This window comes from Balearica regulorum, chromosome 5 (assembly GCF_011004875.1).
Source record: "Balearica regulorum gibbericeps isolate bBalReg1 chromosome 5, bBalReg1.pri, whole genome shotgun sequence".
Taxonomy (NCBI): domain Eukaryota; kingdom Metazoa; phylum Chordata; class Aves; order Gruiformes; family Gruidae; genus Balearica; species Balearica regulorum.
This window is the reverse complement of record NC_046188.1, coordinates 1,389,825-1,406,257: the sequence shown is the minus strand read 5'-3', so window position 1 is coordinate 1,406,257 and position 16,433 is coordinate 1,389,825. Positions and strand designations below refer to the sequence as shown.

The following is a 16,433-nucleotide window of genomic DNA, read 5'->3' as shown; positions in this document are numbered from 1 at the left end:
GACGATTAATTATACTCTGAGTTGAGCGCTGAGGTTCAGGAATTTAGCAAAAGTAGATTTCCACTTAAGCTGATCTCTTCAGACCTCACACGCAAGTCTGCTACCACTAAGCACTTGTGTCGTCAGCAATTCAGAGTGAGACACTTCCAGTCCTCCTGCTCTCATAGCTCTGTCCCTCTCTCTTCCACACGTTGTCCTGTACCCCTGGGAGAACCCCTGTATTTTCTGTTCCAGTTTATCATTTACAAAATAAGCATTAGTAAGAACAAAAGCTTGAAGCCCTTCACACTGAGAAAGCGCACATATTTTTAGAATATTGTGGGTTATTACACTTTCCCGTCGGGACAGTTAAAAGGCGAGTGCTCAAGACTGTGATTTCTAATGTACAGTCTATAGTTTCCTGGAACAGACTAAACAAGCCGCTTGGTTTTCCCAGTGAGAAGAAAGGCACACACTCACCCGTTCCTCCCGCCCTTCGGCGAGAATGACAACGATCCTGCCCTGCCGCCTGCGCCCTGTTCGGCCCATCCTCTGCACAAGGCGAATTGGACTTTTCTGAGCGTCAAAGCAGATGATGAGATCGACTTCTCCGATGTCTAAGCCTTCTTCCCCGACACAGGTAGAGACCAGAGTGTTATACCCACCTTCACGAAAGCGTTTTACCACCTGAATGAATGATTACAATTAGATTTAACAGGTTAGCCAGAAAGCCTGTTATACACACTTTGCAGTTTTAATAGGTTCAGATAGAACTTGAAAAAATTAGTTTATATTTTAAAACTACAACACTTAGTCTTTCTGAATTTGTCAACTGCTACCATCTCATGATCAAATACCACACACTAACATTTATCAACATCAACATATCAACTCTTCAATTCTAAAATAAAGGAAAAAAGCACACCTTATTCTGACTCCAACCATGGCATTCTTCTAAAATTGATCTTCCCAACTTTGTAATTAAATATTTTTAGGGGTTTGTTTTTTGTGGTTTTTTTTTTTTTTTTAAACTTTGCTAGATCAAAACTTAAGGATATACCTTATTTTTTCTACCTACAAGAAAAAACAAAATCCCCTAAGCAAGTATTTGACTATTTCCCTAGATTTTCAAATATATAAAAGTTAGCAGTTGTTAATATAATGTAAATATATAAAATATTTCTACTTGCACATTCTGCTCAGCGAGTACACTTTTGGATACTCTGAAAGCAATTGAACTACACAGGAATTTACTAATGACACTTTAAAGTTCAGTCGCTGCCACACAATCTATATCAATACTCATGTAGTTATTTACACAACAAAAACTCTTTATCACTATTTCCTAATACAAGTCTCATCTTTTCTTTACCTCAAGTTGTTCCTTTTGCGTGAAGCCTTTTGTGCTCTTTCCTGTGGAGTGGCCAACAAACGTCATTACTCTAACAATTGGACTGAGCCGGGAAAGCATTTCTGCAATTTCTTGCACGCTATCTCGAAACGATGAGAAGATCATCACTCTGGTATCCACAGTGTCCACAGATGTGCTTTCAGTCGTGACTTGATCTGTTTCTTTAAAAAAGCCAGAAAAGCATTTTTATGCATGATTTTAAAATAATTACCAATACAAACGTAAGGACAGGTCATCCCAAAAGCTACACATTCACAGCTCTCATGTCACTTAATAGGAAGATTTTGTCCAAGTATACTGCATTTTGAAGTTTTCAAAGAAATTTTCTTTAAAAGAAATTTCATTTTTTAAAAAAAAGTAAATAGATTAAAAAAAAGTAGAGAAAACTGACAGTTAGGACCCTCTCAGCCTATTTAGGCCAACCTCCCAGAAAATGCTCCTGCTCGAACAATTCCTCTTTGGATTCAAAGCACTATTCTAATTTTGGAGAATTACACCAACTGCGGTGAGAATGTCTTATACCTGAGGTACCAGTACTAATGTTACTTTGAAAAGCTCGGGTTTGATGGCAAGTGCCTTGAAATAAAGTTTATGACACCTTCTTCCAAAGAGCCTGTGTGACTTTTAAATCCGCTACTTAAATGCCCAGAGTCAGATGAGGTTAGCCATATATAGCAACAGAACCCACTGTTGTCGTACATCTAGGATACAGCATGGTGGAATACAAGAGGTGTATATCAACATTCTGTGATTTACTACAGCAAGCTGTCTTTTATTCTACAGCTTAGGATCCTCATGAGAGCAGAAACGTGCAAAAAACTTCCCTTAGCACCATAATCTGTTGCTTCCGAATGATCTGTCATCACAACTGGTTGTATCTCTCATTTCAGTAGCAGAGAGAACTTCTCCGTTTTCTTTGAAAAAGAAAAAATAATTGCATTGATGCACAGTTTCTTAGCAAGGCATCTTTGCTAAGACAAAGCAAACCACAGTTCTTATGTTATACCATCACAGATTTTGTCTTCTGGGTACTCAACTTTTTTTTTCTATTTTTTAAACATGTAAGGTACCTGCCTTCGTGAGCACAAGCAAAAGCTATCTAAGCAACATGCACGTCTTCAACAGTCAGCTTCTGTTTATCTTATCCAAATACTAAAGCAACACGCCCAGCATGCATGTCAAAAAAGAGACTTTCTAAAAGGGTATAACAAATAACTGAAATTAGCACAGCTTGTGTGCATTACCTAGACATAGCCCGCGGATGAAATCAAATAGATCTATAGGGATAAAAATCTCCTCTTTTACACAAATCTCCACAAAACACCTTTATCTCATTAAAAGAAAGGTTAGACAAGGAATAAAAATTCTCAGGACCGAATGTGTTAAAAGATGTTTCCCTGACAATACGAAAAACAGTCACTCAGTGCTTGACAAGAGTTTCACACTATGCCTGTAATTCCAGTATCAAGCTGTTTCCTGAAGTTAAAACATTAAGTGTAACAGATAAGTGTGTATCTCTCTCTCTCTCTCTTTCTGACCAACCATCAGAAACTCTAGTTTAGTTTTTAGTTGAGCATAGCTACATGCAGAAATGCTTTCAGCAGATTCAGTCAAAAAGGAGAAGCCGAAGCTAACCATTTTGCCCCTTTCTTTTTAAGACGAGCCTTGAATTCACAGGTAGATTATGAAGATGGCTGCCTCTGCTCAGAACAAATTTCACTCTTGAGGCTGACAGCCAAGGAGGTTAGACAAGAGGATCTCCAGAGGTCCCTTCCAACTAGTCTAAATTATCCTAGGACATTCTACTGCACTGTTTCAGTAAATTGCAGGCGATATGGGAGGTCAAGTGCATCTGTCAAGTACAGAAACCAGTCCCCAGTGAAGGCCTAGGAATGAAGTGGTGAATGGGATTCAATACTGTTAGCTAGAAACCAGACAACTGCAAAACTGATAAAATGTGTTCTGCATAATCTGCCATCCTGAGCAGACCAACGAGCCATGTATTTCAGAATAAGCGCAGGCTGGATATACCTTACTTACATGAGTTCATATTCTTCTCCTCCACTGACTTTATTCTGAACATTATTCTATACCTATTTTTAGCATATTCTCATGACTTGAATAGCAATAATGCTCAGTCGCACCTGTCCCTGTACTGCAAAAAACATTATACTGCTGCCATTACCTCCTGGACCTTATCCAAAACCAGATGTAGAAAATTCAAGACATTAGCAGCCCATAATCTATCTGACAAATAATCCAGGTACGGAAGATTAGCTGGGAGAAGCTCATTATGCTGAGCCAACATTTCTTAAGGGCTGGCCAGAACATTAGCTTGCACTTACCTGAATTGCTGATAAGTGCATCTCACAAAGGTGGGGCAACAGCTACGTGGCCAGGACACTCAAATCTAACCTGGCTGATCACTAGTTAGACATGGTCCAGTTTGCAACTGGGCACTAGGCATACAATGCTGTAAAAGATTATGTATTTCTTCCTGCACGGTTACTGTAATTTTGCATTTATAACAGTGAAGACTTACAGTTCATACCTATTCACTTCTGAGGTTCATGCACACTGACACAAAACACAAGATCGAAACATTTGTATATTAAATACCTGTTAGTAATATTTAGAGACATGTCTGATCAACATTGCAAGGAAAAACATATTTGATGGGATTCATATGACAGCAAAAATCCATGCTATCAAAAGAAGATGGAAAAGTATTAAATATGAAACTTAGTTAAAGTAACTCGAGTGCAGAATACAGGATTTGAAAACAAAAGTCAACAGCTTAGAAAGATGATGTTACAGGAAACAAGACAGAGGTGTGGAGGGAGGCAGGGAGGATAGAAAGAAGTATGAATGGAAAGTGGGGATAAAAAAAAGTAATTTGATTAAATGTATTTGGATATATTATAAACTAACAAAAACAGAAATGAGGAAACTTAAAGTTGCCTACTAGAAAGTAGCAGTCATTTAACTGAGAATCAAGCATCTAAAGATAGAAAACAAAAAAAACAAACCAAAAAAACCCCCCACAAAACCAACCAAAAACCCCCAAACAAAACAGAAGGGCAGGTCAGAAATTATCAGAACTTCACAGAGCATAAAGATCCAAAAAGACAAAGAAAAAAATAAAGGAACTTGCAAAAAACCATTATTGTTACTGATGTCATCACTCCAAAAGCAACAACTAGATCAAGAAGCTGAAACTTCCTAAAACCAGAGATGCCTGAATGATTCAGAATACTTTGCTTCATAATCTCATGCTACTGTATGACATATTTTTGTTCTCCCTTTCAGTCAAGATGAAAAAGAATGAGAGACAGATGAATGTAATTGAAGGTTTTAAACTTCAGACCGATGCCTCAGATATTGTCATTCTTGGCAACAGCCTGGATAGCAGAACCTTTATCCTCAGGCTCCATAAAAAAGGTTGCATCTAGCTTTGCAGGAGGTAATGGTAGCACTGCACTGAGAGATGGTTTCCAGAACAAATTCTGGGACTATGAAAATCGTGAGCCACAGTAGCACTAGGAATGAGTTTACTACCACTCTGTTACGAAGCTGTTTATATCAAATTAATAGTGATAACTTACAGAATGTTTTTTCTTTAAGTAATGTTATGGTATAGTTCTTCTAAAGAGGACTTTTCCACTCAGGAGACATACAAACATACAAAACAATAAAGCAGCACTTGAACAAATTAGGAAATAAATCGGTAGGATATGATTTGTTTTCCTCCACAGGTGCAACTGTTCAGATGCTTTTTCTTTGAGTTGTTTGTACTTACTAGAACATCCCTTTTTCCAGGATTTGAAGTGTTCTATTACAATTTCCTCCAATTTCTTTAATTTTGGATGGCTGTAGATGAATTTCTTTTTATTTTCAAACACTGAAAAAGAAATAAAGCAATTAAAGATGTAAATAAACCTGCAACAAGTATAAAGGTTTAGTGAACTTCATTTCCTCCCACTAAAATTCTCTGAGTCAGACATACAAATTCCTCACATTAGTTCTAATTGCATTCACCAAAGAAAATTAGTAAACTACTTATAGAAGCACATTTGTTAAACCTGATTTTTGAGAAAGCATTGTTACTTTTGTTATAGTCACAGTGTAAAAAAATATATAGTCAAACAGTAATATTTTAACCTTTCATTTTAAATCAAATTAAAAACTTCCAACATAGAAAACTTGTTCGAAGGTAACTAAAATCAGCAAGAGAAGATAGACAGACAGATAGATAGACAGACAGATAAAGAGTCTTCGGAAAAACTACCTGGAATAAAGAATACTAGCCAAGTGTATCACAAGAAATAGCTTCCTGCATCTGCAAACTATGTAAAGGTATCTACTGTTTCCTCTAAATAGAAAGTAAATATTCTGTCCCTAAAAGGGAAATACTGACCTGTTTTACTCTTGTAAACATTTTCATTCGCTGAAGCCAGAGATGTGTCTGAAAACATGTCTCTAAGCTGCTGATATAGCTTCATGAAATCCTCATTACGACCGAGTTCATTCTTCGTACGGGTTAACCCTTTGTAAAAAGTTGAAATATCTCGGTAGTAAATCTCCAGAGTGAATGTAACTTTTGCTATCCAAAAGACAAGCTTTCTCAGAAGTAGCAAGCTCCTTGCAAGAGCTAGGAGATACATGTTAGGTTTAGAAAAATGTAATAAACATTGTTTGGCATCAAAATATTTTTTCAGGGTAGATGCCATTATAGAATTTAAACATGAAAACATTAATTTAAACTTTGAAAACATATATATAGAGAGAAGCCTCGTCCTGTGGGTAAACTAAGAAGTTTTACATCAACCATTTAGCACTAGAAAAGCCATCCAATACAGAAACGCTGAGGGTGCTGAGGCCCTGGCAGAGGTTGCCCAGAGAAGCTGTGGCTGCCCCTGGCTCCCTGGCAGTGTTCAAGGCCAGGTTGGATGGGGCTTTGGGCAACCAGGGCTAGTGGAGGGTGTCCCTGCCCACGAGACAGTTGGAACTGGACAGGCTGGGAGGTCCCTTCCCACCCAAACCAGCCTGGGATTCTGTGATTCTATGAAATGCTCCCATTTACTCAAAGAGAAGGGAACTTAGACTGAAAGCTAAAATTAAGAAGTTTTTTCAATGATTTTTATGTCAGTGTTAGAAAGATTTTTGTTCTACTCAAATCAGAAACCAAACTTATCAGAACACCAGTACAGAAGACTCATTTCCTAGAACTATTTTTCATCAGTCATCTTTCAATAGCAAATTTAAGTATTTAAAGAATCTGAGAAACTAGGAAATACATGAAATGCTGTCCAGTGCATAGGTCTAACAGCAGCACTATACCATCAGAAATGTAAAAAACAGCATGTGCGAAAGTAAAAATTGTAAATATGTCAAAACCATAAAATTAATGAGAAATTATTAGCACATGCACACTATAAAAATATACTGTACAGATATTCTGTAATATGAAGCAAGCACCCTACGCTTTTAGTTCAGACGTAGGACAAAGCAGTGTCATTTTAGTTAAGCAGTGCTGTAGGCAAAGTAGCTTTTGTAAGTTACCACACATTTACACAGCTAAGTGTAAAGCAAAATGCAGCAAGAGACCTGAGAGCCACACCATGGGTAATCTAAACAGCTGGAACTTTCCCCTCCCACATCCAGTGTTTAAAAGAAAGGTGTGGTTGGACTGACATTGCCATGTTGAAATCTGTCCCCTCAAAAAAGATGTCAGTACCAAACCAGGTCTTCCAGGTAGTAACAACAACCCAACAGGTCTAAAAATGCCTGTGGAGAGTTGCAAAAGACTCACAATAGTGACAGGATTAGGAAAATAAACTGATGCCAGAACAGGAAATAATATTGCATCACTGTATGAATTCATGCTGTATCCACAGATGGAATAACGCGCACAGTTCTTATCATCTCACTTGAGAAAATGAGTAGAGGTACAGAGAAAAACAAGAACTTTACATTTTTCTTAGTGAGTATGAAAGGTGTTGCACAGCTGGGATAGAAATTCTAGTGTGATGTGGCTAAATCTGCAATCTTCTGGCAAAGACACTTAAAACTCATGCATATGTGAGTTTTGCTATAGGGGGAGGAATTGCTCTCCAAGACCAAACAATTTCTCAGTTTAAATTGTTTAATGGCTATTCTTCATCTCTCCAAAGATGTCACCGCCACTTACTCTGAGTTCTGTTCATGCCTTAATTTTTTCAGAACTGCTGCCATATAAACACATTTGCTTTCCCAAATATACTCTATCTTTAACATTGTGCTAACCTATTTCCAATAGAGATGAAGGGGAACAAAATATCAATTGCATCTGCAACCCATCCATGACATAAGCTGTTTTGTGCAAAATTAGCCGTACAGAGGAGGTAATTAAACGAGAAGGAGTGAAGACAGAAGGAAGGATGTTTCGGAAGACATTTCACCTTTTGATCCATCCATAATTCCAAAAAGGTAGATAAATAATGACCGTACTCCCATTTGCAGCAGCAGCTCATAACCATGATATAAACTGATACAAAGTGCAAAATCTCCTTCAATTATGCCTTGATGTATTCCCTGTGAAAACAAAACAGACTCGTTGTTAAATAAAGAAGTCAATAAGCAGCAGGAATCATACTGCAATTCTTCTGACAAAAATAAGATTGACATCTGAGAAACAGAGCCAAAGCACAAAGTAACACACAATGAGTAGTCTGTCTATCAAAACCTTCAGGAAACAGGCTACACAATCCTTAACCATCAATGAAGGCAATCTTTTCCACCTCCAAAATACCTGTATTATCTTCCAAGATTAGTTCATTATTTTCCGATGCAGCAACACTCAAAATCTGACAGCTGAACCATCCATCAGTATTTGGCAAAACAGATTTCCAGCATGTCTATCCAGGCTACAAAATTTAAGTCAGGAAAGTTGGTTTGCCTACTGTGAAGTTTATTTCCCAGTCGTCTTTCTTTTCTTTCTTTTATTTTTTTATTAGGTAATATTCTTTTTTAAGTTTGCAAAATTTGAACACTCCATGACAATTTACAGAAAAGTAAGTGCAGTAATGTCATTTTGAGGAGGAAGTGTAAACTTGAGAGTCAGTAATTACAATCTAAGTTCTCAAAACAATTTCAGTTTGGAAATGGAGTTCTTCATCTTTTCCTTAACCTTTCTATATTAGCATCAAGAAATTTGGAACAAGTAGGCAAATTTTATTCCAGGGCTAAAAATAGAATATTACAAAGGAAATCTAACTTAAAATGTATCAGGAAATGTTGTACACTATGAAGTATTACTATTTATTCACTATTTTAATAATGTGAAATAAATAAAGTCATTTACCACATTTTGTGAGGAAGGGTTTTTTCTATATTGATCTCTTGCTAGAATTATCTGGTACTTTGTGAGCTTGGGAATATCCCGCCTTGCTAAAACTCCTATTTTAATCAGGCGTCCAGCAAATGTTTCTAGCACCTGCAAACAAAACACAGAAGTACACAAAAGATGTGAAGGTGTGTGCATTTAGCCCTTTGAGGTAGTTTTATTTTTACAGATCTTACACAACAGAACACAAGCAGCTCATTTATTTTAAACGCAGAATGTTTCAAAACAAACTGCATCGATTTCTGAATAATTTATTACTGCATCAGATGCCAACAAGATGCCTCACCGTAAGGTTCCCCTTATCCGGATGTTTCTAGGCTAATTTACAAGTTTTTTTCTCAGATGAGTAGAACTTGATTCCCTAAGGATTTGTGCCCTCCATCCTACAGACAAACACCCTCCTGCCCCCAAGATAACCCCATTTCCACCAAATAACTGAGAAGAGGAAACACACACTGTGCTTTTGTAATCACACAAGCACTAACCGAGCAGAGAGGAAATGAAACGGGATGGGTAACCAGCTACTGAACTCATGCTGCAGCTCCCTCTCTTACTGGTAACCCGAACTTCGATGGCATTTCAGTCTCAGAAAAACTTGTATTCATCTCTGAGAAGTCTAAATTACCGCAGGCAGAGGACTAGCCAACACGTTGGAAAGTTTTGTGTGGAAGGGATGGGAGTCGGGAGATGTGAGCAGAGAGGAACAAGCGCCCGGTCGATGGGCCTGGCACAGCAGCGTGCCCTGTCTCTTTGGGAAGACGCGCCAACATGCAATTTGTTTTTATACATCACGTGTACCTGCTTTCCACATCGGTGAAACGAGGGAACTGACCTGCACTAATTCATCTTAATCCTGTTTTTCCTCTTTGTTTCTCAGCCTTAGGTGGTCAGGATTTTTTTCATAGACTTAGTTTTGCATGAGTGCTAACTCTGTAGTAATTGGAGTAATCAGATTTGTTCTACAAGAATTACTTACAATCTGTTGGCCCACTTGGCTAGTAGCACCAAAAACATCTTAGCGCACAATAACGAGCTTCTCCAAAGGCAGTCTTCACTTAGTTCGACAGCAGATAGTTCCCCAGAGCTGCTTGAGGCGCACAGCGTTTCCCAAGTTAACACCAGTTCAGCTGGACTGCGCTAAGCAAGCTATAGTGTAACAAATGCCTAATCCCCTTATTGCTGGTCTTTCAGCCCACTGAAAATCAAGTCAAATTGAACCAATAAAACCAGGTCTTACTTTCAGGGCTCAAACAATACTGATCCTAATACATCTTCAGCTTGTGATGGCAAAATGCCCTCACAAGAAAGTCAACTGTACAAGTGCAATGCATGTTTATGCACTAACAACACTCATTTGTCCTCTTCACACAGTTAGCGCATGCTGGGATTTTAAGCACCTGTTAGGACGCACAAATATTATTAACAATCACGCTATTCTCATGCCCTGTCAATGCAGTGGCAGCTTAATTGAACTTCTCTCTGCTTGCTTTGCTTATTTTTATAGTTTGGTATTCCTTTAGCTTTTTACTCTGTGTAGAGTGCGAATGTGGCGTTAAGTGGTAAATCCTGAGAAAAGGGGTGGGAATAATTGCCATCGTTGACTAGAGCGGCATGAATCCCCCAAAGAATCAAAAATGCAACGAGAACTTTGGAAGGGTGAAGGAAAACTTGTAAAAGCACCAGCTAAACTAGGGAAACAACGTGCTGGGGAATTTCCACACTGCCCGCTCCATGCCTGCAGGTCTTTCAAAAACAGCTAGCTAGAGTCAGGAGGCTAAGGAGATTATAACAGATAAAGGCTGCTGAGAAATAACAGAAACGAAGCTGAGTTATGAATGCTTTGGTGCATCTTAGGTTGCTCTTCTTCCCTACTCTGGGCCTTCAGACCAGGATGCCATGTCTTGGGCAGCTTGTCGCTCTTTGCCGTGGGACCCAGTGGGCTCATGTACAATGCCCAGGGAGCGGCTGGGGGGCCGCTGGGAGCAGCTCCGAAGGCAGGACGGCGTGGAGGAGCAGTGCCTGCTCCGTGTCCCCGGGGCAGTCGATGCCAGCCCAGCTGCGCCCGCTGAACCCCCGCTGCAGCCGAAGAGCCCCCAGGCACCGCCGGGCCCAGCTGCAGGTTGAGTTTTGCCTACAGGGAGCCGGGGGCACGGCCTGACACGGCTCCCCAGGCAGAGCCAAGCACAGCCCAGAGACTCCAGTCTGAAGTGTTCCTTCTAATTAAGACTAATGGATTAATTAGACCAAATAAACCACTAACACCACCAACAAGCAAACACCAATTGGAAACTACAATATTGCTAGGAATTTCCGTAGGAAAGGAAAGAAAAGGAAATCAAATGATCTTCTCTTAAAATACAGTCAAAACCATTCACCAAGCCACGTGGAAGTCTAAATGCACAAGAAATTAATTTATCATATTTGGGTTCGGTTTAAGAGTTTAAAATTCAAAACTTTGTCTTTTACCAAACAGTTTGTTCTTGTTATGTTCGTTTTTTTTAATCTGGCCTGTATGTGACAAGTCACTTTATAAGGACAGAGACAGAAATATCTGTGCCAGCTTATAAAAAAAGGGTATTAAATAAATAAATAAATAAATATGTTAACCATGCAAGGGACAAGTCAGTGCTTTTTATTTTAATGGGATACCACCGAAATAGCACTTTACTTCCCATCAAACCCTAAACAGTTGGACATGAGGACACTTGAAATGCTCAAGATCAACCTTAAACTACATCTCAAGTAGTGGAAATGGAGTCAGTCTCTGAACACAAATACGTTTCTCTAGAAAATAAATCAATATTTTCATTAAAAAGTAATGCCCACATAAGTACAATATTTCAGCACTGGTTTATTATTTCCTGTACTTGTTGCATTGGTTTTTTAAAAAAGAAATTGCCATTACATGTACTTTTATGTTTCATCCCTTGACCTAGTTTGTAACATGTAAGAAAATTATATTGTCACTGTTTGCTCAATGTACACCCTTGTCTGATTTAATCATCTTCTGCAAAACAAACCAAGGAAGACTATTATGAAAGACAGCAGGATCCAGTCACCTGGAGCTTCAAAACTAATAAGGAACAGTAAACATAACCTACTTAGAAGGGATACAGAAACAAGCACTACTCAGAGTGATTACATTTATCTTGTCTCCATACCTTTATTTTTAATTAAAAAGATAATACTTCTGGAAAGTCTCCTCAATCTTTCCAAAACATTTAAGTGTTATGTTACCCATTTAAAAACAAAACTGTAGAATTCATTTAAATTAATTGCTTACTAGGACTCATGGCTTTCTCTAGCTCACTAAATTGAGTTCAAAAAGCTGACGGATTTACTATCAATACGTAAAAGACAACTGGTAAAGTCATCCCATACTGCACTAAACTTGCTGAGAACATAAAGGTTTTTGCTGAACAAAGTATCTTCCGCAGCAAATCATGCTGATTTTTTTGAAGCTTGTACCTGAGATGAGCTTAGGACCTGCCGTAGTACCCTGTGTATTACAAGCAGAGCTGGTGAGGCAAAAACTGGTACTGTTTCAGCTACACCTCACTAAAACCTGCTATTAATCTGTTTTCTCTTGGCACAATAAAAAACAAAGGCCCTAAACAAATGGCCCGGCCTAATTTTTTTACTGCAGATTTGCAAGCATTCTTTACCAAAGAAAAAAAGAAGTCTCCTACGCATAAATAACTGTTTGCGTTGCATTTCTTTCAGAGCAGAGAAGGATGGGGTTGAGAGAAACCAGCCACTAAGCAAACTGTCTCTTCACAAAAGGAAGACCAAGAAGGCCCACTGCCATCCACAGGAAAGCCTCCACAGCGCTCCCAGCCTCGACTGACAGACCTGACCGGGTTTATACCGTCACACTGCACCTGAATAGAGCTGCCGTTCCCCTTCATCTCCTTCCCCTGCTCTCCCCGCTCACCTGGCTCCGGCCTTTTCAATGCACAGTGTGCCACAGACCCCTTCCAAACATGCTCGGGCAGGCGCAGAATTGGTGTGCAAGAAAACAAGACTACGTTGTGTGTTGGTGAGGTAACATCACACCTACAGCTGGGAGGGAACCTTAACGTGCCCCACTGACACACTGGTCAGCCTTAACCAGGCACCACTAAAACCAGGAGAAGGTGAGTGACGCAAGCTGCTCCCCAACACAAATCCAGAACATGGACATCAGTCTGCTCCCACTCTCTGCTCTAGATTTTCAAATTTTCAACAGAGGGAGCGAAGGAAGATAAGAAAGGGAAAGAGGAGACTTCTTCCAGGCTCTGGCCCCAGCACCCACAGCTGGAAAGCCAGCTCAGAAGGTGTATTTGTCACACATCTGCACAACAGAGTTGTGATCATTCGGTCCTGGGGGAGAGCAAACTGACTTCGCAGGAAGGCAAGAAATCAGCCAAGGGGGGTACAGCTCCAGGGGAGGGCAGCCCCAGTGAAGGTCAGTTAAGATCTAGAGCATTCATTGCTTTGTTGTAGGGCTGAAACTAGAAAGGTTTGGGTTTCACTAAGCGTGCTACCTTGAGAAGTGTCAGTGCAATAACTTAATATTCCTGAAAGTAACTTCCAGGAGGAAGGCCCAGGAACAAAGCATGTTTAGTCTCTGCCAACTGTAACTCCAGGCTCAGTGGGAGCGTCTTCGACTCCATCAAAAAAGAAAGTACCCAGGGTCACAGCGCCCAGCGACGATCAGAGAACCAGCCAGCCTCACACTGTAGGAGCACGTCTCACGGATGAGCTAGGGCAGCTTATGGATATCCTTTACTCCACTGTAAAGAAACTTTTATTTTTACGTACAGAGCGAGAACAGTTTATTGTAACATTTGATGAAGCCTCTCAACTCATAGTATAGTACAAAGAAGGGAAGGAGGACAATTATTAACAGAAAAAAATTGTGGGTTTATGTCAGAGAAGGCAATGGAGAAAGGCATTTGTAGCTACAACTAGGACTCAGTTTTAGTCATTCTCCTTGTAAAACTTCGGACTCATGACACAGACAAATAAACTCTAAACAAGAGGGAGAAAAGCACTAATTTGTGTAAGCTTTCTACTGCCATTTTCTTTACCTTCCCAATAATGAAAATAAAGGAAGAGGGACACAGCAGGGTACAGTGTTTTTAAGCTGATCTTATCGTTCTCCAAAACCAATACTGATCAACCTAGTAACGATCTTGACATCTCTGAAAGTTTTGTTGTCAAGTTTATATTAACTCATTCATACAATTCACAGTCTTCCCACTTGCCAGGGATCTGGTTCCACATTGAACAGACACTGCTCTTCCTGGAAGCTGGTATTCACCAAAAAGATATGATAGTTTGTCCTCTTCTAACATCTTGGTTTCCTGCTATTATAGCACCTTTCATTTCTTAACAGTTTTAAAAAAAGAAGCCCTATAGTTTTTTTTATTTTTCTATTAATTTCACTGAGAACATTTTTACTCTTGTACTTGAGAAGTTATAAGAAAGAAGTGGCTTTTCTGTATCAATCTGCCATTCAGTAAACGTCATCCCTTTGCCACAGGTCAGAAAGAAGCATCCCACTGAGGATGTCTCATACTCTCGATTTGCAAGGCTGAATGTTTCTTTTTCCTTTATATTCAGAGATATCACCTGCCAGGAAAGCACCTAGAATACAACACTACCAAAACCATGTTCTCTCAAAAGTGACTATTTAATAGCCAGCAGTCACACACGAAATTAACAAGTTGGGGGGAAAAAAAACCCAAAACCAAATACAACAAAAATCAGGTTTGTTCAACTCCAGTACCAATCAGGTACTCTATTAGTCTGATCTGATAGCAGCATGTAGACACAGACCTCGATACGTCTTCAGGAGGTACTCTATCAAATGTAGCCCTTTGTACGTAATTACGGAGCACATCACAAACAAAAACCAATTCAAACACACACGCAGTAAACTGCACAGATGGATCTTTAAAATAGGATCTGAAACTCCTAACAGCCTCTTTCTCACAGGGAGCCAGTCAATACTCGGTGGCATTTCTCAAAAACAGAGAAATTTGGCTGTGATTTTAGACAATTTTTCTGGTTGCTGTTTTTTTGTGGTGGGTTTTTTTTTCCCCCCATCTCCAGCAACAATGCTTAGCAATCCTCTAAACAGAAATAATTTCATTTAAGTAACTATTTATTCTCATAATTAAGGCTTGAACAAAAGAGTTGGGATTGTTTTCTGTGAGAAAGTGTCAGAATTATTTATGCAGGATAGGCAGAGGGAGAGCATGTACACATTGCCTCAAAAAGCCAGCTCTCCTCAACAATAGTGGTTTCCTGGAAGAAATCTGCAAGAGCCAGGATGCCCTCACTTGGTAGTAATAATCCAACTGCCAAAGTTACATGGAAAATTCCTTACCTGCAAAACTGCCGTCAGTGTTTGCACTGTACTAAAATGGAATTTAAGACATTACTAGTGACGTGGATCGATTCACACTGTGCCTTACTTCAAGGTACCTACCCACAGCAAGGCAGCTGCCCCACAAAGAAAGTTCAATAGTACCTTTGCGAGGAAATCTGATAACTGCCAAAAAATACAGTCCATTTCAGCCATTCCTAATGAATCTTGAGATTCTGTACACTAGGTAGTTGACCATGAAATCAAATCATCAGACAACCAAACACTTAAGGAAGCATCATCTTCAACATTTGTCAAGGATTTGCCGCCTTGGTGAATTTCAGATCAGAGTTGAGTCTGTGGTGCAGAGACACTGCCCACAACTAAGAGGCCAAACATCCTCACAGTGAAACTATCTGCTTCACTTCCTGCAACTAGTGCATTCCACTTCTCTGCAAAAAACCCACATGCTAAATTCACTAGGAAAGAACTGTTCTCTCCAGACATTCCCACTGGCAGTTGTTCCTCAATGTGCAAGTTCTCCAAGAAACAACAGTCCTTGGCTGACAGAAAAACCACGTTATAGAAACTGCAGGATTTCAGTCTGTAGTCTCAGAAGAGAGTCAGGACTTGCACATCTCTGGCTTCTAAGGCAATTAATACTTCATTGTCACACCAAGATCAGTCCCTGGGACTAGGTAACCAAAGCTCAGCCTGGAGAAAGATACTGATCAGAAGGAAAATTAAAAAAAAAAAAAAAAAAAAAACGGCAGGGGGGAGATTAAGCATCAGAGTCAACAGTTACATCCCCAATTTTTGGTCTCCTCCTGCAAGATCTCCACAGTGTACGGGAAAGGACTATTACTATTATTCTAAAAGCCCAGAGGTTCCCCTTTCCTGCCTGCCCCAAAAGGACCACACACTTATTTCACATTAAAGTTAGAATGAAAGACAACTACAAATAGAACTATATGCCCCACACAGACCCTTGATTCAAACTGAGATCCTGCTTTAATTGTCAGAGCCATCCCTATAACAGATCTGCTCATCTACCTCTTTCTCATAACGGCTTGCCTCAGCAATGGCAAAATTATGCCGCTGTCAGCTTCCAAAGCTGGACTTTCAATAACAAAATAACCCAACTGGAGCCAGTTCAGAATTACCTCACAGACACTCTTGAATGAAATGAAATATCTGTCTTTCAGTTATGGTTTGAAAATATTAAAAAGTCACAAAAAAGGACTAACAGGATATGAAGAGCAATGGGGGAAAAAGACGATGAAGAGAATAGCTAGAAAATAGTT

At 39.5% G+C, this 16,433-nt stretch overlaps 1 protein-coding gene across 1 annotated transcript in view; it reads right to left on the bottom strand.

The window, feature by feature from the left end:
- The window catches only part of FANCM (FA complementation group M), a 77,790-nt gene that overhangs the window by 41,059 nt on the left and 20,298 nt on the right, over positions 1–16,433 (bottom strand). The window contains exons 5-10 of the mRNA XM_075753129.1: positions 8,733–8,864; positions 7,831–7,963; positions 5,808–5,936; positions 5,190–5,291; positions 1,352–1,551; positions 460–666 (exon numbers count right to left, since the gene is read on the bottom strand). Coding sequence (XP_075609244.1) covers positions 460–666; positions 1,352–1,551; positions 5,190–5,291; positions 5,808–5,936; positions 7,831–7,963; positions 8,733–8,864 — 903 coding nt within the window. The remainder of the gene's footprint in view (positions 1–459; positions 667–1,351; positions 1,552–5,189; positions 5,292–5,807; positions 5,937–7,830; positions 7,964–8,732; positions 8,865–16,433) is intronic.